Source organism: Sodiomyces alcalophilus (assembly GCF_042370955.1).
Source record: "Sodiomyces alcalophilus JCM 7366 unplaced genomic scaffold ACRALscaffold_1, whole genome shotgun sequence".
Lineage (NCBI taxonomy): Eukaryota > Fungi > Ascomycota > Sordariomycetes > Glomerellales > Plectosphaerellaceae > Sodiomyces > Sodiomyces alcalophilus.
Window position 1 is genome coordinate 863,734 of NW_027263532.1, and position 21,692 is coordinate 885,425.

Sequence of the window (21,692 nt, forward strand, 5' to 3'; positions counted from 1 at the left end):
AAATCCCAATACCTAAGATATCGTGCCGTCAGTACAAGGGAACCAATTGGAGTGGACTGATGCAGACTGACGCCAATTGGGATGAATCAAGGGAAGAAGTGGTCAAGATAAAAAAATCCTGGGTAATTCGACGACGGAAGTCTAGAGTCATAAGGGTACACCGATTGGACCTCCGGCCAATCGGAGCCAGGTAAGTATTGATGCACGGACCTTTTGTTGCTTACCGCCAGTACGGAATATGAGTGTACGAATAGGATTGAGGTACCTAGGTAGGTACGAAGTACAACGTATCTTCTTCTTTCCGTTTTTGTACCTCCAGGCAAGCACTGTGATGTACTCCGTAGGTACTTGGCGAGGCCCTTAGGTAGAACCTTATTACTAAACTCTTGCCTTGCCCTTCTCGCAGCCTTGCTTTTTGTTTGGGAAAGTCTGACCTTCCATCAAATCTACCTTCAACAACATAACCACTTTCCACAACTCCGACGTCAGCCGACTTGCTAGATATCCTATACTACTGCGTGAACCTTGTTCAAAGATGGATGATGCCGAGCGACGTTCGGTGAAGCGGTCGAGGTTTGACCAGACCGAGCCTGAGCCCAGGAGGACGTCTCGATTCGACAGGCGCTCCCGTTCCCCGCCCTCGAAACGATCTGATCATGGTCGAAGCCGGAGCCCCTTGGCTTCTTCCGGAGATGCGGCGGAGGCAAAGAAGTCACCTGCCGTGGATCCGGCAGCCGCTGCAGGTACGCGTGTCCACCCCGGGCAAACGTCAAGACGACGCCAAATACTGACAGATCTCGACTCGTCCTAGCTGCCGCCGCGGCACGCATCAATGCCCAGCTGCAAGCAAAGAAGGGCATTCAGCATGTCGATGTCCCACCTATCAAGTCGGCCATTTCGCCTTCGAGTGCCAGCGGAACACCGAACCCAGACAGCAAGATCAACGGCGAGATGTACGTCGCTGACGGCGACTACATCAAGGACATTGAGGTCAACGACCTGCGCAACCGATACCTCCTGACCAAAGGATCTACACAGAAGATGGTAAATTATCTCTTGAAAGCACCACTGATTGCCTCCCCATCATCCAGACCAAGTTTGCACCGATAGACTAGGCTCATCCTGCGCATTAGTCTGCATTTCTACTCTTTGCGTCGAGGGCTACCTGCTTACTGGGCCTCACAGCTCACACAGCGTCCTGCTCTTTTGCATCTGCTGACACCCGCTGCTTGATCTAGATTAAAGATGAGACTGGTGCTGGTACGCAACACCTCCCGCATTTGCCTTGGTTGAAAGACGCATGTTGATGTTGACTCTACAAGACGTTACTACTCGAGGAAGTTATTACCCAGATAAAAGCATGGCGACTCCAGCGGTGCGTATTCTGTTCTTCCATTCGATCCATTGAGCCACAAACTGACGCTTCCTCGACAGAACCCGCCCCTCTACCTGCACGTCACGAGCACATCGAAGGAGGGTCTCGAGAAGGCCGTAGCCAAGATTGAGGAGCTGATGAAACAGGAACTTCCACAACTCGTGGATGAGCGGCGTTTCCGTCGTCGCGAGCAGGAGCACGTCGAGCGTGATGAATATGGCCGTGTACGTCTCTATCTATATGTCCTGATGGAGCGCCCGTATGACCGCCGTCGTGCTAACATTCCCCGGTCTTGATAGCGCAAATGGCCTGAAGAGAAGATCCCAATCGGCCTCGAGCCCGTTCCCGGCTTCAATCTCCGAGCACAAGTTGTTGGTCATGGCGGCGCCTATGTGAAGCACATTCAAGGGGAAACGCAGTGCCGTGTCCAAATCAAAGGTCGTGGCTCTGGCTACTATGAAGCCTCCACCCATAAAGAAAGCGAAGAGGATATGTACCTCCACGTTACGTATGTTTTCCCCCGGCTCTCGGTTTTTTTATCTGTACAGAATTCTTTTTTGGATGATACTTACTCGTTTCTCAAGGGGCCCCGATCCAAATATGGTGGCGAAGGCAAAGGAGCTCTGCGAGGATTTGATTGCAAACGTCAAGGAACAGTACGAGGAGTTTAAAAGCCGGCCCCCTCGTAACTATGGTGGCTATGGCGGCGGTCGCGGTTACGGCGGTGATCGTGGTTATGGCGACCGGGGGTACGGTGATCGCTCACACTCGCACGATCATACTCGAGGTGGATCCCATGGTGGCTCACAGAGCGGAACTCCTGATCCGGGCCGCGGCGGGCCACAGGGGGCGCCTCATGGGCCATCCCATGGAGGATCCCATGGCGGCTCTTACCAAGGCTATGGCGGCTACGGGAGTCAGGGCGCTGTCCCGACAGGCAGCCCGGCAACCCCAGGAGGTGCCAGTGGGCACAATGCTTCCGACTACGCAGCTCAGTATGCACAGCTATACGGGGGTCAAGATCCCTATGCTGCCTATGGTGGCTACGCTGCGTAAGTGACCCAGTGTCGTGCTTCTCGTCACATCATGCTAACGAAATTCACAGCTACGTCCAACTGTATCAGCAGTACTATGCAGCGGCCCAACAACCGCAGCAACTGCAGCAAGGCTCGCCCCCGCCTCCCCCTGGTACAGGAGCATCCGCGTCTCCTCCACCTCCTCCTCCTCCGCCCAGTGAGGCGGCCCCGCCACCGCCGCCACCCAGCGCGGCCCCTCCTCCGCCCCCAGGCGCCGGTAGCTATGGCAATGTACGTACCCCTGTCTAGATGTGCATGTCGGAGTGTTGATTGACTGACTGCGATGAAAGGTGCCCCCGCCCCCTGGCCTGTAACGTTGGTGTATGGTGTGTTTGGCAGCTCGAGAAAATGGATGCGGAAACTTATCAAAAACTTATCAGAACCTGCAACGTAGGCGGCACGGCTAGAGTCTCGCGTACACGTGTCTTGTTCTGGGTGTGTAAGGTAGATGGTCAACCTGCTTACGGATACCATAACTTGATTTCGTCAGGGACCCCTACTCAAGGATAGTTGGCCAGAAACTGGCAGGGCATGGGGTGGCTTGCTGTAATCCATCCAGTTCATAGTGCAACTAATGCGCCCCTAATTCATATCACGCAGATCATTGTGCTACTCTAATCCGTAATCCGTGTTGGGGTCACAGCTCAGGCCGGGTGGAGAGTTCTGTGCTGGGCTTGTCTTTGCCGTTGGATTGCGGCTGCCAAAGGGTTGGTAATGATACTTTGCATGATACTTTAGAACGGTACTACTGTACTACCTACTGTACCACTTTTTCGCACACACTGTACGAGGTACATAGATCGATGCACATTGGATCCACCGGAGGTACGGGTAGTTCAAACAGTCAGTCAAATGCCATTGCGACAGAAGCACACGGAGCTCGCAAGTTGCAGCTATCATCTTCCAACGGCACACAGCACCTGCTCCAACTCGCAACCTCCGAGCCCGACATAGGCACCCGGGTGGCCGTCGCATCTGCTTTACCCACTCGAATAATAGACAGCCAGCCCGGGATAGCTTACCCATCACCATGAGCCACCAACGATACCCCTCACACGATCCGATCAAGGAGCCTCACTCTATTTCTCTCAAAGTCCTACGGTGGGTCGCAGCGCCCACGCTCGGGCTCCTATATTGCCTGTCTTTCGCTTTCCTTCTTTGAAGCGGGCACATGGCTAACGAGCTTCCATTAGGCTCTCGCGCCCTTCTCTCGTAACGCAACACCCACTCAAATCGCTCCTCAACCCAAGTACCCTTGACGAGGGCCCATCGCCAGCCTCCCTGGCCTACGCGAGCGGTCCAGGTGCACCGGGTGTAGGGGTGCCAGAAACGAACCCAGACCCTTTCCTCCTCACCCCGATCCTTAACCTCCCTCTATCGTTCGGCTCTACCTACGTCGGGGAGCACTTCAGCTGCACCCTATGTGCCAACCATGATAGCCTCGACCCGGATGCAGCATCGTCAAACGTGCAAGGAGAGGGACAAACGCAGCAGCTGAAGTCGAAGCGGATACGCGACGTCAAGATTGAGGCGGAGATGAAGACTCCTCGGGGCGGCGGCACCGTGCAGAAGCTAGAACTCACCGGGGGGATCCAGCCGGACGGATCGGGAACACAGGCAGGAGGGTCCATAGGTCAAGGGGTTGGAGGCAGTAGGGGCGTGGACCTTGAGCCCGGGGAGACACTGCAGCGCATCGTCGGCTTTGACCTAAAAGAGGAGGGCAACTACGTTCTCGCGGTGACAGTGAGCTACTACGAGGCGACGGAGACGAGCGGTCGCACAAGGACATTCCGGAAGCTATACCAGTTCATCTGCAAGTCGTCCCTCATTGTTCGGACCAAGGTGGGAGCTTTAGGCGGCCTACCAGCAGCGGGCGACGAAACCTCCGAGCGCGGGGACGAGGCCGAGAAGCGACGGACACCGTCGCGGAGGCGGTGTGTCCTAGAGGCGCAATTGGAGAATTGCTCCGAGGATGTTATGCAGCTCGAGCGGGTGGTTCTGGACCTCGAGGCCGGGTTGGGGTATAGAGACTGCAACTGGGGCGCGAGCGAGAAGCCCGTGCTGCAGCCTGGGGAAGTGGAGCAGGTATGCTTCGTTGTTGAGGAGGAAGAAGGGGACGGGCCTCGAGTCGAAACAAGAGAGGACGGCAGGATTGTGCTCGGGGTCTTGGGGGTTGGATGGCGCGGCGAGATGGGGAATCGAGGCTTCCTAACAACGGGAAAGCTCGCGATGCGTGCTGCGGCCGCTAGTACATGATTGTGAAGCTGTTGGTGGGCACGCCTGGGGTAAGCCGCGCTTCTTGAGCCTCCCCGTCGCGGTGCTCTGAGAGACGTTAATGAGAGACGTTAATGACACCCACCCATAGCTCAGTTCCCCGACAGGGGACAATGGTGACATGAGCCAGCTCATCAAACTGGCTCAGAGTTAGCTTTGGGACGGCTGTCTGCTACCGCTCCCCGTGTTTTCTCGGACTGCTCGAGAATAGCAGTGGCGGGATGGCATATCCATGTCCAGGTACTGGATGGGCAGGTCGCCAGATGGGCATTTGTACCAGTTGTTCCTTTGACAGTTCAAGGGCCAGCAGCGTTCTACCTGAGGGGTTGGTGCAAAACCTAGCATCAGAAAGGAAGCATACTCGAAAGCCATTTAGGACTGTCGTTGGATAGGAGGCGGAAGCCATCGACAGCTATTTCCAAGTGTGTCCACAGTGGCTCATTGAACCACCAGAAGAGTCGCCATGCCGGGAAACCAGAGCACACGCGGCACCGATATCATGGAGCGGTACGAAGCATTTTAGGATCGGCTCTAGATCCGGTTTCTGGATGTAATTTGGCCAGATTCTGAATCCATATCCTTTCCCCTAATGCAATCTAGACTTTTGCGGATGATATCATCCATTCCTGCGATTTCGGTCGTTTCGTTGGTTCCCCATATAACCACTATTTATAACATAATTCCAGCAGTTGGGCACTGTTCTTTGACGCTACAATGAGTTCGGAAATGACGTGCTGCAACAGAATCCTTCTGGAAAAGATCCATCAAACTAAGAACGGCCTCGTTGCGGTAACAGGCGTTGGATGAGGGACTGACTGCCACAGCCTGGCACGGACAGTTGGTAGCTGGCTTGCCCATCGCCATCTAAGCCCATTCGTTTTCTCGTCGCTATTGACATTACCTTCCCTCTTTCTCCCCCTCTCTTTCCACTGCTCGCTCCCCCATCTTCCCTATATATACTGTCTCAAGTAATTCCGTCACCTATCACCCCCGTTGCCAAATGGCCTGCCTCTGAGTCGTTTCCCTCTGCCCAGCCGGAGCGAGAAGGATCGTGACAAGCTTTGCTGATACGAGCGTAGGCCGGTCTTGAGTTGGCCTATGATTACAAGCAGATGACCCAACCTCCGGTTTTCAGCTCTCCAATAGCCACGGGACTATTGGATGACGACGGCTATGGCGATGAGGCGTTCCAAGTAGGCTTTCTGTTGGAGTGTATCATATCGGCGGGGAAAGCTCTCCAGTTACGAAATGACTGTGAAGATGATGTGAATTAGTCAGGCCGAAGAGACGGTGACGCAACAGCTCTGGCTCGGCATCGTCTGGGGAGACGCGGAGGCCTGATAGCGTCGTAACTAACGCAGGAGACGCAGTAGTGGTGGGCTTTGGAGGCGATTATATGCCGAATTATATTGCATTCCCTAAAAGAGGCGCGACAGACAGCCCGGCACATATGGTCTACTCCTAGCGAAATCCCCCCTGGGCGTCCGTCATAATGGCTAGCGGAGAAGCGGGAGAGTCGGCTTCAAGAGCCCACCGTAGAATGGGGACTCTTGGGGTGGTTTTCTCTTCCCCCATCTTATCTTCATTTCGCATCGATTGTGTGTGCCTGTTAGTCGCCGATGATAGTCCAATCGACTAGAGTTAAGACGCGCGTTGTCCCCCGGGCGTTATACAACGTATATCCGCGAATTTGGCTGGGGATGTGCTGAGAGGCCCCTTATATAGAAAAGTAGTCAACACGCAGATGGAGGAAGCGGTTGCATGTAGTCACTGTTATCCGCCCACCAGGGGTCCCTTCAGCCACTTGCCTGGTTTACCAGACAGCTTCTTACCAAGTACACCAAGTGCCCAAACCAAGTAACAGCGCGCTGGCCGCCGCCTCATGGGCAAGTCGCCATGCCCGACAAGGATATTTCTTGCATTGAGCGGCAGCAGCGTTTGGAGAAGGGAGCCAGCGGTAATCAAAATCCATCTCAATGGTTCGTTGGGAGTGACCCATCCGATCTTGGCTGGATTTTTTGCCCAGACTAAGGGAATGGTGGTGCCATGGGACATATTTGTGTCCTACTTGCACCATTACTGTGTCCCAATCCGCGAACTTCATATCGGGGTTTAGCTACCCCTGTTGATCAAGCTCGGAGTGCATAAAGGGTATTTTTCTTCGGGGTATGGCTACTCCGTACTGGAGACGGAACAGAACGGGAAAGGTGGAGGAAGGGTCCTGTCGATCTTACCAAGATCGCCGTTTATCCATGACCTTGCTATATCCGTAAAAAAGTGCTGCTCTTCTTCGCAACGGATGCAGTGGTGTCCGGGAGCAGTTATGCCGCGCAGACCACGGTGTATTAGCTCCTACCTAACCTCTGTGGCGCGTTAAAATGACGTACATAAGAAGTTGTCAGTGGATTTCAACGTGAGTAGCTCGGAGTATTCGTAGCGAGACGTAGCGGGCTCTCTGCCTACCTAGTTAGGCACTTATAAGTAGGCAGGCTGTTAGGATCGATATAATCACAAGACAACACGGATGACAGCAGCGCGGGTGCAGTCGAGTGCGTCCGCGAGAACACAAGAAGGTGGGGTGAAACAGAAGCCTCGGAAGAGCGTACGTATTGTACACTAATTTACTTCGTACTTCGTACGTTGTAAAAAGGCCCCCTTATCGTGAATTCCTCACGGGAGCCTCGGCACGCTAAGCCAAATGCGGTGATTGATGGTACTAGCAAGGGCCGTACATGCGCCGAGCAACCTGAAACAACCTTCTGCCGCCTCCTTACTCTTGTTCTCTTGTTGAACGTTGTTGAACGTACGTTGTACTTCGTATGTAGTCAAACTAAAGCTCTCGCGAGGCTTGAAGTGTACGGAGGAAGGGAATTAAAGTCCGGAGAAGTCAGTGGACCGGAGTGTGTACCTAACAGCAGTACGTAGGCTTCACTCTGCTGCTATGTACAACGTACGAATGTGTAAATGTTCATCCTGTAAATCTGGAAGCGAAGTTCGTCTCGTTAGTCCAGTGGTACTAGCACGTGAGCTTAAAGGCTCAGTCGATGGTCTAATAAACACCTTCACCCATATTGGTATCCAAGCCGAGATGTCTTTATCGTACACCTCACCTATGGCCGAAGATCATGTGGGAAGCAGCAGAAGAAGGCCGATGTAACCATACGCAGACCTTGATGTACGGGAAAGCCATCCAGTTTGGGCCAGAGAGCGTATTGTCGCCCCTTGCTATACCGTATGCCATACTCCTCCAACCGGCTGGCAGACAGTTCTTCCAGGATGCTTGCCCACAGACCATATCACCCGTGCGCACGGCATTAATTAGATCGTAGCAAGCAAGAACGTCGTATTCGATATACAGCCTTGGCATATTGATCCATCAAGACGACGACCGGTCGAACGAGAACAAGGTGTTGCTAGATGGGCCGTTGAATCTTACATACGTCGTATGCTCCAGTTTCTATGGGCTGACGGAAGAGGATTCTGGGAGAAAAGCTCACAAGGACTTGGACCTGGAAGTCTGCCTACTCTGCACAGTGTACAACGTACATATATCCAAACACGCCCGTAAATGTGATAGATCATTCAACATACAGCCATGAAGCCGACGTGTCGTGTAGTGCATGGCCGGTTCCTTGGAATAGAGGAGCGTTGGACGCCACTAGGTGCCCGATATGCAAGGTACCATGCAGGAACAGAATCAATCCCACGGCCCTTCGGCGCCATATGCTGTACGTTGTAATTACCATGTAGGTATGCACAAGGGACATCTTCGCCACCGTCCTGTCGCCAACTCGTGTTTTATCTATATAGGTTGACTCATTGGGTTGGAAGTAAATCTGGGAAGTGCTGTGCTGTCGCGGGTATTAGCCATACAGAGGTCCTGTTTCGAGGCTTCCATTTAGCCAGTGCTGCAGTGTTTCACACTCCAGACGACAACAAAGCCCGACGGCGTGGTAACTCCGAGTTCACTCGTCTCTGTACCGTTGTACCTGCATAGACATAAACATCCGAAATAGCTTTCTTCAATGTTTAGACGTGAACTTTCCATATGACAGGGTACACATGCGCATGTGGTGAAGGTAGGCCGCCGACTTATCGTTAGATGTGCCCTCTGAATGCCGATCGTCCCAATGGGAATGGCAAGAGACTTGCCGATCGTGGTTGGCGGCATGGAAGCCAACGTTGTCGGGCGAGTTGCGGGACGGCCGGCCTAAACCCAGAAAAGGCAAGTAATTATTAAGGGCAGGCTGAAAAGGGAAGAAGCCAAGGGGCGCGCATGCGATCGTCATGAGGGTTCCCGCGTTGGACGTTAGCGGCGACGACCTGGCCTAGCTTCTATTCGTACGTTGGCGCTGGATGGACACTGGGTTTTGCGGTTAGAGGAGCCGCGTGCCACACTGGGTCGCCGACTACCTTACTCAGTACTTCGTACCTATACGGGAGGGGGTGGTTATAGGTCAGAGCTTGAACAGATGATTTTGCTCTGACCAGAGCCAGGTCAGAGGTACAACTGTCAACATGAAGTTCTAAGACTGTCGACAGTCTGACCAGTCATCGGGCTCTGACCTATAAACGCCCCCTCCCGCGTAGGTACTCAGTACCCATGTACGTTGTACGTTGTACATATATCTAGGTAGGTACGTTGTACTCTGAGCTCGATACAGTGTAAACACTTTAGTACCTAATATACTACCGTAGTCATGACTGAGGCAAGGTACATGTATCTTACGATAAGTCACACTACGAGATACTCCTAGGTACTTCGTAGGCAGGTAGGTTCGGAAAACCGTTGACATGGCGAGAACAGATCCGGTGTTTTTCTACCAGGTTGGTACTTTTCGTCTGCCTGTGCTATTAGGTACTTGTACGACATCAAATGGGTAGATACTCACCGTACTTTTGAGGATCGCTGGGAATTATTTGACCCCGCCATGCTGCCAGTGGCCCGTGCTAGCCAGCACTTTCCCGTGACTCCCACGAGTCCCACCCAAGTCACTACAAAGTACGCTATCTACTTAGTAAAACGGTCCCAGAATAAGAACAGACAAATGTCTCAGTCTCGGCTTGTATCCTCCTGGCCGCTCTCTTCATCTGTGCACGTCATTCTTTCTGCTCCGTTGTCGTTCCATTCCCTTGCTGTCAATTATTTTAGGCAACCTTGACTTCTTCCACCACTCTTTCCAAACGGACATACGGAAAAGGTGGATACACAGTTGGTCCCACTGATAATAGCCTATTGATACGTGCAGAGCACCGAAGAGGACCACCTAGCTTCTTGGTTCAGCATCATATTGGCCTAGTCCGACAGGTTACATGCTCCACGCCGCTGGGTGTGCCTGACAACGAAAGAGTTGAGCAAGGGGGCATACATACATACATACACATATGCATGCACCCCTTCGAGGCCAAAGGAGTAAAAACTAGGTACATATTCCAACAGTCGAGGAAGAGAGGTTTACCACGAGTCTCGGCTTTCTCACACCGCCATTGCGCCCACCTCGATTTCCTACTTTTCAACAAAACTTCGTACCTTTTTCTCACAGCACACAAGCCACTGCAACTCGCATTCTTCTCCCTCAAGACCGGCAAAGCACGCTCTGTGGAACTCTTGCGGGGCCTTCAGTACCTGATTTATCAAGTACGGACATCCAAGGCCAGCTGCAAAAATCCGCCCGTGGCAGATTTCGGTTCCTGGACAAATCGGACTACCCATCGGCTTTGGAGGCGGCTCGATTCTCCTTCCCCATTCTCCTTGGCCAGCTTTGCTAAGGTATTGAGCAGCTAGGTAACCAGTTTTTACCTCTGCCGTCCTTACTCGCTTTTCCACGTGCGTGCATATATCATCGTGGCTTCTGAGCAGGGCTGTCTTCATTGTTCTGGCTTTCGGGCCGTCGAAGGTCATTGGCGCCTTGCTCAATACGTTGTACTTCTGCACTTCCCTGGGGTTCTAAATTGCTTGGCCAGGCGTGGGTTTGGACGCTTCCCTGCTCCGTACTCGCAGTACGTACTTGCCGCCCACCTCACCTACTACACGCACATCTCTTCGTCGTCTCTTCGTCGTCCTCTTTTATTCGTCCTTGCCCTAACATTCCGTTTTCGCTCTTTTTGTAACTTACTTGGAGAAATCTAATCTAGATCGGATACTTGCCTTGCTTGCTACCTCGCCTGAAACCCCTCTATCCGGCTCAAACAGTCGATCCAATTAACCCCTGCCAGTAGCACGCCGGTCGCCGATACACTAACGGCCTACCCTACCAAGCCCAACCCGACCCCTGAACGCATAACGCCACTATACGATATTTCGCAACCAAAACCTGCAGCCTTGATTTTGGTCCTGTTCGACCTCCAGAGGGGAGAAAAAAAAAGGAAAGACAAAAGAAAAAACCCTTCGATCCACAAACTCCGACCTCCGCCTCTGTCCTGGCTCCAGGTGTCATGTCATGGACGACTCATCTACCACGCCCCTTGCGGACTACTTCTGGATTGCGGGCATAGAGTCCATCTCCTACGATGATTTCCCACCGCAAACCTCCAACCTCGAGGCTCCCATTGCCGAACATGGGGAAAACGACGGGTCTGGGTTTGGCCTAAAGGGCGCAGCAAACGGTGCAAACGGTACAAACGGCACCAACGGCACAAATGGCTCCGCGAAGCACTCGGCTCGTCATTCGAGACAGAATTCCGCCAACATGTTCTCTAATAGCCGCTTCTCCATCCAGACTCTCGAGGAAGGTGACGGGAATACCGCGAGCAACCGCAGCAGTGTCACTATCCGTCCTTCGCACGCGGCCAATAATAACAACAACAATAATAATAACACCGTCGACGGTGCGAACACAAATTCCGCCTCATGGACCGACAAAGGCCTAGGCAGCCCTCTCGACGGGTTCGACTTTGATAGTGCCTTGTTCAAGTTTGCCGCAGAACGCGAACATTTCCTCGAGGACTTGACCTTCAGCGCTGGTGCGAAAGTGCAGTCCAGGCCCCCCATGGTTAACCCGAGGACCGAAAGGATCAAGGCCGAAGACAACGGCGAGCCGAGCGGGCGAATGAGTCCCCTACGCAACCTGGAGAGGAGCATCAAGGGCAGCATCCGTCGCAAGATCAGCTTCAGGGACATGAACAGTATGAGGAGACAGCCCACAACGGGACGGGCAAATACGCCCGGAGGAGGTAGGTTCATCTAGTGTCTCGTGTGAACAAGACATTTTCCCCCGGCCATCTTGATGTCATAATGTTCTAACGCCCTGTCCTCTCCAGGCTCCATACGCACGTCGAAACGATTGAGCAATTACAACTCGGTTATTCCTCCCCCCGAGCCCCTCAACACGGATCCCGACATGCATCCTTTGAAGCGACGCTTCGAGCCCGTCCTACTAGACAGGTATCCAACCCGCGACGCGTCAGATGAGGTGTCGCGTCGGGGCAAATTCCCAGACTACGTGCCCATGTTCGCCTTCCCCAACGATATCCAGGTTGTTTCCTCCGACGAAAGGCCTCGGTCCACCTGGCACGGCTTCACCATGACGTCCGACAACAACTCTAAAATATATGGCATTACCGTCATCATCTGGAACGCCCTTACCTCCGAGGTGGCAGATGAGGTGGAGAAGAGGTGCGAGCAGTGGCGGCAGCGGCACATGTCCAACGAGGAACGCGAGCTGGCCGCAAGCTTGGGAGTCAGGCTGGCTGCAGAGCGCGCTCACCTCTCCGAGCTGCTGGCAAAGCTGCCTACAGCCCCGTCCGGATCCCAGGCTCGGGACAAGCTGGACGACGAGATCAGCGCCGTCGAAGAGAAGATCGGCCTCATGACAGAAATGCTACGACCCCTGCGGCACGGTGCGGCCGCCAAGATTGACGGTCTGACGGCGGGGGAAACGGGCCTCTGGACGCCCAGAGCTTACGGCATCCTCGGTCGCGATGTCACCCGCATGACATTCTGGAAGGAATGGCTGAGAGCCGTCATTGTTCCCATGACCGATGGAGGAGTCCTGCGCATTCCGCCCAGCTCGCCGAAGGTGGGGCGCTGGCAACCTCTCGAGCGTTACGTCGTCAACCTCTGTACCGAGGCGTTCAGCCCGCTGGGATCCAAGACCCAGGTCGAAATCGGGGTCAGGGAACTCCGGCTCTACGCCAGGAAAGAAGCGGCCAACGAGATCCCCGGCACACGAACCATCGACCTATACGCCCTGTTTCGGTGCCTGTCACTCGACAATATCATTTCACTATTCGAAGCCACTTTGGCGGAATCTCGCATCATCTTCCTGTCGTCACACACCGGAATGCTGCATCTGGCATGCCACGCGTTAGCCAGCCTCTTGTACCCGTTCAAGTGGGCAAGTATTTTCATCCCCGTCCTCCCAGCACGACTATTATCTGCCCTCGAGGCGCCGTGTCCGTATATTATCGGTGTGGAACGCCGGTACGAACGGATCGAGCTTCCGGAGGACGATTACGTCCTGGTCGACCTGGACAAGGATACGATTGACACCGTGAGCTCGCCCATGAGGCTACCACGACAACTCCGTCGGAAGCTTCACACGCTTCTACAAATAGCTGCTCCCCATACGCTACGGTATGGCGTGGCGACCGGGCCCCCTCCCTATGCGATTGAATCCTTCCCATACGATGCATTCTCCGTGGAAAACGCTTCGATCTACAGCCCGAATGTTGTCTCTAGCACGCTTGCGAGGTGGGTAACACAGAGTTCTTCGACCTTTGGCGAACCGACACCGCCCTCCGAGGCCCGTCCTCCGATCTTCAATGCGTTCATGCACTCCAAGGTCGATCCCAACAAGCCAGATCGTCCCGGCACCAGTAAGTCGACCAAGACGAGCCCACCGTCGTCCGTGTCGCCGGTCTCCACACATTTCCCGCCAATGCCGTCCACGCCGATATCTCGTAGCGATTCTGGATTCGCCTTGAGCACTACCCTCCGTGAAAAGAGGTCGGGTTATTTCAACGAGAGTGGACGACGCAGCTCCTCATTCGGCCTGGATAAGCATGGCGGCCCGGTTCATCGGCCTAGTTTGCCGTTCTTGAACGGCCATGCAGCCAGCATGTCCATCTCGGCCATTTCCGTCGACTCCCAATCCTCGTCCTTTGGTGCTGGGGGCGTGACGTACGCACCGTCCATGTACGCACAGTCGACACTTGCCGCGTCCACCATCATGCCCAACATGCTCATACAGCCCGTTCAGAACACCGACACCACCATCTGGGTAGAGGGACATTGCTTTAACTGGATGGCAAATGATACTTCGTCATCCTGTACCGTCTGCGACGAGCGGTCCGAAGGCGATGGCATCTACAAGTGTACTGGCTGCGGTGCATTCAGCCATGGTAAATGCTTGGGATGCGTCTCCCTGGTCTGCCCGCAGGCGTTTCACGAGGACAGGGTGAGGGCTGCGTTTGTGCGGTGTATGGCAAGCCTGCTTTACACGTACAGAAAGTATCTGGGCCGCCCGTCAAAGGAACAGAAGACTAATGGTCGCATCTATTCCTTTGACATGGGCGGGTTTATCAAGAGTCTCCCCTATGACCAACAGGAATATGCCACCATGTTACGGGAGACCCAGGGTAAGTTTTGAGTTTTAGTTCGTTCGACTCTGTGGACTGGTGGCCATGTCGCTAACCCCTTGTCACAGCATTCAATGAATTCATCCACGAGCGCGAGACCAAGCCGGGTTCAGCGCCATCGGTTCGGCTATTTGACGAAATCCTCATGGCAAAGAGAGCACGCGGCCGACCGGGGATAGCATCCGGGCTCTCTCGCCTTTCCACCCTCCGGTCGTCCCATGGAGCCTCGAGCAGCGCATCGGGCTTTGCGCCGCCCTCGCGAAGCAAGGTACCGACATATCTCAGCGATACGTCGGATCACCTTTGGCGGACAGCTTCGGTGCCAGTACCCAGCGCGAAATTCACCGGCGACTACCGAAGCATTGTGACGAGGATACCGTCCAAGCTAGACACCTCTCTCATCCGGGAGCCGCGCATCGTCCAGGGCGTCCCTCGTCCGGAGCAGCGTGGCACCCGTGACCTAATCCGGAAACAGGTTCCCAGCATGATTGGCACATCGCCTACCGAAGAGGAGCATGTCTTATGAAAGACATTGCGAACCCAAGCATAGGTGGCAGTGAAGGGACAGTTCTCTACGGAGATCATTGGCTCTTTGCGTTGGCATCATTGTAGAAGTACAAAGGAGGGAAGCACACCGAGAGAAGGAGAGAGGAGGGAACGGCGGTCATGTACGTTATTTGCATACTGGGGGGTTGTTTCGGGGATTTCTTCGGGGGACTGGGATACACACTCATCAAAAGGATCTTGTTGGAAATTAGTTGGGAATTCTTTTCTGGACGAACGGGGAGCACCACTTCGTCATATCATACAAGTGGCATAAGGACGGGGCATATCATGGAAACAGAGACCAAGCAATTGGAATGGGCAACCGTGGACACGTTGCAACTAGCAATTCGGGTCCTTTTTGAACATTTCATTCCATTAATCCGTCCTCGGTTTCCAAATCCGTCGCTGGGAATCCATTCTATTTGCCTCTCCTTACAGCTGTCCGGGGAACAGTAGGCAGGCCGAGGCAAGGTAACCTGAACTTCGGCCAGATGCCAATGGATGAAGCGTACCGGGCTGATGTCAAGGCAATGCAGGACGGTCGAAACATACGAATGATGTGTCGAGTCCCAAGCTAGTCTGGGGTTTTGGTATAGTTTCCTGTGACGAGCCTATTCCAAAGACGCCGCCGCAGTCATGGCCACTGGAGCTTCTAACGTAATGTTCTCGCGTGTCTTGGCCCTTCTCTCCCCTCCTCCCCTTTCTTATGTTCCTTGCTCCCTGCCATGCTCATCCAGCGACAAGACAAGCCCGCTTGCCCCGTCAATCCACAAAAACCGCCCTTCCCCGATACTTGTAGCCGATTAGATGGTAGCACGGAACGGACAAAGCGACGCCTTTTAAACAAAACCCAACATGCAATACGCCCCGTACAACATCAACCTCATTCCAGGCAAATTTTCTTCAAGCAAACTCGTCCTCGGGTTCCTCAATGGCGTTCTTGACCCGGAGCAGGACGGTCGTCTTCCACTTGTCGAGCTTGGAGATTTGGTCGTATTGGAATAGCTTGTCGGTGAACTCCTCCTGGTCTGCCTTCTCGACGGCGGCGAGGAGGTCGTTGAGGAGCAAGTACTCGCGCTGGCCTGCGAAGGAAGGGTCGAGGTCTGTGTACTTGTCCAGGGCGCGGCGGGTGGCGACTGCGTCGGCTGTGGCGAGGTGGCAGATGCCCGCCTTGAGGAAGTAGTCCTTGACCGAGTATTTCATGAGGTTGTTGTTGACGGATGCTGCGGCCACGCGCTCGTACGCCTCGATGGCCTTGTAATAGTCGCCGTCCAGGCCGGCTGTGTCGGCGACCTTCAAGTGAAGCTTGTTGGCTAGGCTGGTGCGAGTGTAGGGAGTTAGTCCGACTGCTTTGCTATGAAGGCGTCGGGGAAAAACGGCAAGGGAACAAGAGAAGAAGGAACGTACGCAGTAGCATTATCACCCTCGTACCACCCCGCAGCGGCTTCGTAGCACTCGATGGCCTTCTTGGAGTCGCCTAGTTCGGTCTCGTACAGTTCGCCCAGAGCCTCCTTGTGGCCAGCTGCGCGGCGGAAGTTTCCCCTGGCGCAGTACTGGTTGATGGCAACGTCGAGGCAGCGGACGGCGGCCGAAGCGTCGGCCTGACGGTAAGCCTTGAAAGCGTCTACTAGGGTGTTGGCGGCATCGTCGGGTTCTTTCAGGTTATTGGTCTGGATGTTCGCGGCTTTTTCGAAAGCCTGCCCCGCTTCGAGGTCTGGACGGTCGAGTTAATGAAACTAACTATTAGCCTCGAAAGAGACGTAGCAATTGGGACACCGGAGCATGGGGTTAACCGACTTTGCTTCTGCATCTTGAAGGCGTTGCCGGCCTGAATGTATAGGTCCGCTGCATCTTGGTACTTCTCTTCCCTGCCGCCGAAAAAGCTGAAGCCACTCCCCGCGCTGGAAAGCTGCTTGTCGGCCTGGAGCGCATGCTGGTCAGTTTCTGATACCAGAACGAAAATAAAAGACAAAAAGAAAGAAAGGTCTGGCCATTATCGCTGGCAGCAAGAACCAGGGGCACACCGCGGGGTAGCACAGATCGGACCTTTTGTAAGAGGGCTCGGGGATCTTGCGCCATCGTTAAGCTTCGTATATTCGAGGATACTAACGGATAGTCGTAGGAAATCCTATGTGTAAAAGGGTAGTGCAAATTGCGATGACGTGGGCGTCTTGTTGAGGTGAAGGATGGTGTAGCCTGTAGGATATGTTCAGATGGGGGCCGCGTCGCAAGTCGAGCTTGTCTCGTACGTGTGCGGAGCCAAGGTAATACTGTATACGTTCTGGGAAGGTCCCCGCAGGGGTAGTGGGGATGACGTTGGTGGGGGCGTACCTACGAAGTACCTAAAGGAGCGGAGGCTGGACTTGCACCAGAGTCACGTGATCGTACGGAGGACTCGACTACACGTCTTCGCATCCATCTGGTCGTGAAGGTCCTTGACCATCGTCCCATCGACATGATCACAATTCGCACTAAGGATACAATTTTTTCGACCGGGAGATAGCCTGATACGCCCTTTATACTACTAAATTGCCATAAGAACAACAATGCCGCCGAAACTACCCCGTTGCCCAAACTGCGACCTGCCCTTCCGCGTCCTCAAACGCGTACCAGCTCCAACAACAACCCGACTTCTCGTCTCCTCTCCCGCCGTCTCATACGTGTCGAGCCTCTCCAATCCGACAACTACACCGAAGCTGCATAATGCCGCGGCTAAAGACATCCTCGCTTCACCGACCTGGTCCGTCGCCTCTCTCCTAGACCCTCCCCCTCAACAACGACAACAACAAGCCCCTCAAGATGCCGGCGCCGAAATCTCCCCCCAAAAACTCCACCACCTCCTCCGCCTCTCCGCTCTTCCTCGGCCCCCTACCCCTGCTGCCGAGTCTGATCTCCTAGCCGCCCTGCACTCCCACCTGCGTTTCGTGCGCGCCGTCCAAGCCGTGGACACCGCCGGTGTCGAGCCCCTCCGCGCGCTACGAGACGAGACGGTCCGCGGCCGTCGCGAGGCGACCATCGGTCTTGCAGAGCTCCAGAGTGCCTTGAAAAATGAAGTGCGCCTTGGCCATCGGAAGCGCCCGAGACGCGTCCGAGAGAAGGGGATGTCTGGGGATGATCCCGAAGTGAAGGCCGCAGAGGACTGGCAGCCTCTCAATACGGCCACTCGGACAGCAGGCAAATACTTCGTCGTACACAGTGGAAAGGTCGAGGAAGCCTAAGAACAACTAAACCATTGCTGCCACTAATAACTACATCCCTGGCTTGGGAGTCCGTCCGCCCATGCATCTCCTTGACATGTGCCATATCTGCTGCCATGCTCCCTGGTGAGTAATAGCTAAATTTACATCTGGTCGTGTCATGTCTCGACCGGGTGCTAGGCCATAGAATGCTATAGCTAATCCGTATAAGTGACCAAAGGCACCGCCTGTCCATTCTCTCGCCACACATCCCGGCGCCACAGTGTTCCCGCGGCCAACAATATACACGCCTCTGATCCTTCAATGCCCCGCATCTCTCAATAAACATACCCATCGGCTTGGTCGAGATGTTCTCCGTAGCCTAACCCTGGATCTTCATCTTGCTCATGCACGAGTCGAGTTTTCTGACTTTCTCCTTGTTTATCTGCTTCACTGTCGTCAAAGGCCGCACGGGCAGGTGAGCTGGCTTGTGTTCCCTGGGTTTGCCGAACTGCTTGTCCTTATTTGCAAGCGTCTCCTCGTCGCGGGCGATTTGTGTATAATCGAGGTCCTCCCATCCAATGGTTTTGAGGATGGTGCCAATCATGTACTGGTAGCGGAGATGACCACTGACCGTCCGAGTAACGTTGTAGTTCTCAATCCCTTCCAGCCCGACGACCGCCTGTATGCCCGAGACGCCAAATGCGAGGTTGGAGGTGCGACTGAGAAAACCAAGGACGTAGTCGCTTTCTGAGTAGACGTTGATCAACCTACCCGTCACAACACTTCGCATGGCTTGCCATACTCGACCATCTGAGGGAACGGGCGCTCCGATCATCGCCACCGACTCAACCAAGCCAAACTGTCGCCTTTCGGCCAGCGCCATCAGGCACACGTAAATAGCACGCGCGCCAAGACTATAACCGACCAGAGATACCGGCCGGTCTCCCTGAACCTTGCGGCCGATGCACTCTGCCAAGGCCATGCCCGCTTTCTCGCAACGCACCATCCCAACCGCCCATGGGTTGTCGATGACCTTGCTGATTCTCACCAAGCCCTGTGGCCACTCCTGCTCCGTCAGACTCGAGACAACTACATAGCAGAAGACATGTCATTAGCCACTCTTTTCTTCTCGCATGGCTGTGGCAGATTGTGTGTCAACTCACCGCTACGTTTGCTCATCTCCTTCCTGGCGATGCCCCATGCCACACTCTGGATGATGAATTCGAGCGCGGTCCCCAAGGTCATCAGATTCTCCACCTCATATCTCACGGCGAAGCTCTCGGCCTGATTGCCGAAACATTGGAAGGGAACGGCGGATCCCTCTTTTTGGGTCAACCATCCGCCAACTCCCATGACTACTCTCATTCGACGGTTGGCCGGAGGGACGGCCCTCGCATTGCGATAGGGCTCCATTCCCTCGTTTCTGACGGGGAGGAATGCAAAGTCGGCAGTATCCTTGCCGTATTGGTCGATCATTTTGCCCGCCTCGCGACCGGCATAGATTCCGAACATATTGCCCACGACAATTCCGTTATGGGCCACGGTTCCGAGGAGACCAGCCGTGGCAGGTGCACCAAGACTGATTCCGTCCTTGATGCAGTCGATCCCGGCAGCCGCGAGGGGCTCGGCTAGGCTACCAGCTGTACCGATCAAGGCCGCGCCAGCAGCCTTCCACTTGCGAGATTTCTTATTCTCAGAAGTCTTCTGCTGGAGAACAGCGTCGAGATCAACTCTATCAGCAGCGTTTGCCAGGCCATGTGCCAGTCGGACTTCGTCGTCATGAAGAGCTCTCAGAGATAGCCACAAAGATGATGTGACATAGAGCATGAACACTCGTGAAAAGCCGGAGTACGATTCAAGCGACAGGACGAGCAGGATCGTCGCGCGAAGAAGAAGCTTCTTTTTCTCTAATGAAAGTGTACTGAGCCAGGTGCTCAAAGGTGGAAAGCGTCGCGCCAAATACGCATCCAGCTCGTTAGGTAGCGGCGTCGACTGTCCTGTTTTCATCATCAGTCGTTGAGAACAAGGGATGGCACAGTGGACGCCTCTTTTCCAAAGAAGGAAACACCCGCACTGGATCAGATGGCGTGCGAAGATATTGGCCGACATGATACTTACCTGGGCGGCAGTTGACTTGAACACCGATCCCTGCTGGGGTTCTGCCATTTGCCAGGGGTTTAGTTGCAGAACGAGCCGCGCCGCGCAACGCTTCCCGGTTGCCCCGTCGAGTCCTGGCTGCACCCCGGGCGCCGCCACGGCCCCCGCGCAAGCTTGTTGTAGCAGCTTCTTTTGCTTCGCTCACAGAAATATCTCTGAAACGATTCAGCAGGCTGTTCTCCCACCTCTTGAACGTAGCCAAAAGTTCTCTCTTCAGTTCCGCGTGTTGCGGAGTAAGGCTTGTCTTGACGTTGTCGGAAGAGACTGAAGTTGCCTTCAAGTCTTTTCTCAGGGGAGACGCATGAGCTCTGTTATACGCCTTGGACGCGTCTGACTTGGCCCCTGTCCTGGTCCTGTTCTGACTCCGACCATTCACCGGCGGTTCATTCTCCTTGTCTGGCATCGAGTGGCCGCTGCGGAGATTCAAGGTGGGCTGGGGTACGCCGTTCGGGCTATTGGATGAGAGCGGCGTTTGGGTCGGCTCAAAGGTTCTCTCCAAGTGTTGTTCCATTTTTCTTGTGACCTCGGTGACCAGAGCAACGAGACCATTCTTCTCGTCGGGGGTTAGGATGCCCGTTAGGTCGGGCCTGGCCCTACGACCAGGGAAGGTTCGTCTGCCACTCCGGCCACCCGGCATTCTTGCGATGATGAAGTCCGGACCTCGTTTCTTGGAAGAAAAGTCTGGCAAGGTCAGTTCTAGGATGAGGCTGGCGATCGAGTGGTATGTCAACAGATCATGGCCTGCGACTGTCGGTAGCTGCAGGATAATGGAGTCCCTTTACAAGGTATGGACAGACAAGGGCGAGAGGGCCACCAGCTGTTGGTGCCACTTATGGTTGAATAGTATCGTCTGGGAATCAGAATCAGGAGGAATGCCGATGAATCAAGCTGGGAGGGTCGTTGCCTTACTTGCAGTCTGGCTTCTGGTAACCCTTCCCGCGAGAATGATGCCTAGTTAGATTCAGCGAACTCGATAATCTCGGCAGGCAATCAGTCGAGCAGGCAGGAGACTTGCAGTTGGAAGAAGTCCTCGTCCCTTGGATCTACCAACCTGACAAGGTATCTATGGACTGCCACAGATTCGCCTGGACTCTCGGGAAGGCGGAAATAGAGGGGCCTCTTCAGTTGCACTCTCCCAGACGTTGTTAGTCGTGGGACAGCTGTCAAACTATGGGATTGAAGGAAGAGGTCTGGGAAGGATCAAGACCAGGGGATAACTGGCTTCGATGGCCCAGGCTGGTGAGAAGGCAGGCATACATACAGTGGCCCTTTCTTCGTTGCAAGAACTAGGTCACCCGTTAGAAGGCCCGTGGTTGCAGCATTAAGACTGGTGTGTCTCCCGTTTCCCATAACAGATGCTGTCAATATTCCCGATGATAGTTGTGCGTGTGAATAGGTGTGCTGGCAGGTGCCATTTGAAGAGGCCCCTGAGTTGGGACTGAGGATAAAGCCCAGCTTGATCTGCCCTATCCAGGCAGATCGTTAGGACAAAGGTGGAAGAAGTAA

The 21,692-nt window shown here is 54.4% G+C and overlaps 6 protein-coding genes across 6 annotated transcripts; 3 read left to right on the top strand and 3 right to left on the bottom strand.

Annotated features, from left to right (window-relative positions):
• Positions 1-535: 535 nt before the first annotated feature.
• Positions 536-4,707, top strand: ACRALDRAFT_1026032 (uncharacterized protein; the record flags this gene model as incomplete). The annotated part of the gene is made up of 10 exons (XM_071014776.1): positions 536-743; positions 812-1,044; positions 1,239-1,260; positions 1,323-1,375; positions 1,435-1,599; positions 1,675-1,883; positions 1,960-2,427; positions 2,481-2,686; positions 3,459-3,552; positions 3,645-4,707. 10 exons carry the CDS (start codon positions 536-538, stop codon positions 4,705-4,707), a joined length of 2,721 nt encoding a protein of 906 aa, XP_070878579.1.
• A 1,409-nt stretch (positions 4,708-6,116) lies between these two features.
• Positions 6,117-9,445, bottom strand: ACRALDRAFT_2045332 (uncharacterized protein; the record flags this gene model as incomplete). Its single annotated transcript, XM_071021507.1, has 24 exons — positions 6,117-6,331; positions 6,402-6,419; positions 6,466-6,519; positions 6,558-6,841; positions 6,902-6,946; positions 6,983-7,010; positions 7,109-7,180; positions 7,238-7,316; positions 7,400-7,414; positions 7,458-7,572; positions 7,680-7,723; positions 7,749-7,774; positions 7,836-8,084; positions 8,115-8,182; positions 8,223-8,246; positions 8,313-8,505; positions 8,542-8,561; positions 8,599-8,633; positions 8,695-8,714; positions 8,767-8,935; positions 9,049-9,077; positions 9,122-9,268; positions 9,327-9,379; positions 9,431-9,445. The coding sequence occupies 24 exons, from the start codon at positions 9,443-9,445 to the stop codon at positions 6,187-6,189; spliced, it is 1,947 nt and encodes a 648-aa protein (XP_070878580.1). The 3' UTR covers positions 6,117-6,186.
• Positions 9,446-11,165: 1,720 nt separating this feature from the next.
• ACRALDRAFT_2093237 (uncharacterized protein) lies at positions 11,166-14,830 on the top strand (the record flags this gene model as incomplete). The annotated part of the gene is made up of 3 exons (XM_071022623.1): positions 11,166-11,898; positions 11,986-14,304; positions 14,373-14,830. The coding sequence occupies 3 exons, from the start codon at positions 11,166-11,168 to the stop codon at positions 14,828-14,830; spliced, it is 3,510 nt and encodes a 1,169-aa protein (XP_070878581.1).
• Positions 14,831-15,753: 923 nt separating this feature from the next.
• Positions 15,754-16,744, bottom strand: ACRALDRAFT_2093011 (uncharacterized protein; the record flags this gene model as incomplete). Its single annotated transcript, XM_071022614.1, has 3 exons — positions 15,754-16,168; positions 16,258-16,564; positions 16,648-16,744. Coding segments are annotated over 3 exons (819 nt in total), but the record flags the coding sequence as incomplete, so codon positions are not given.
• Positions 16,745-17,396: 652 nt separating this feature from the next.
• ACRALDRAFT_2045335 (uncharacterized protein) lies at positions 17,397-18,936 on the top strand (the record flags this gene model as incomplete). The annotated part of the gene is made up of 3 exons (XM_071021508.1): positions 17,397-18,045; positions 18,119-18,173; positions 18,259-18,936. The coding sequence occupies 3 exons, from the start codon at positions 17,397-17,399 to the stop codon at positions 18,341-18,343; spliced, it is 789 nt and encodes a 262-aa protein (XP_070878583.1). The 3' UTR covers positions 18,344-18,936.
• Positions 18,409-21,361, bottom strand: ACRALDRAFT_2050142 (uncharacterized protein; the record flags this gene model as incomplete). Its single annotated transcript, XM_071021574.1, has 3 exons — positions 20,148-21,361; positions 19,193-20,026; positions 18,409-19,118 (listed from the first exon to the last, which is right to left on the bottom strand). The coding sequence occupies exons 1-3, from the start codon at positions 20,821-20,823 to the stop codon at positions 18,409-18,411; spliced, it is 2,220 nt and encodes a 739-aa protein (XP_070878584.1). The 5' UTR covers positions 20,824-21,361.
• Positions 21,362-21,692: the final 331 nt, after the last annotated feature.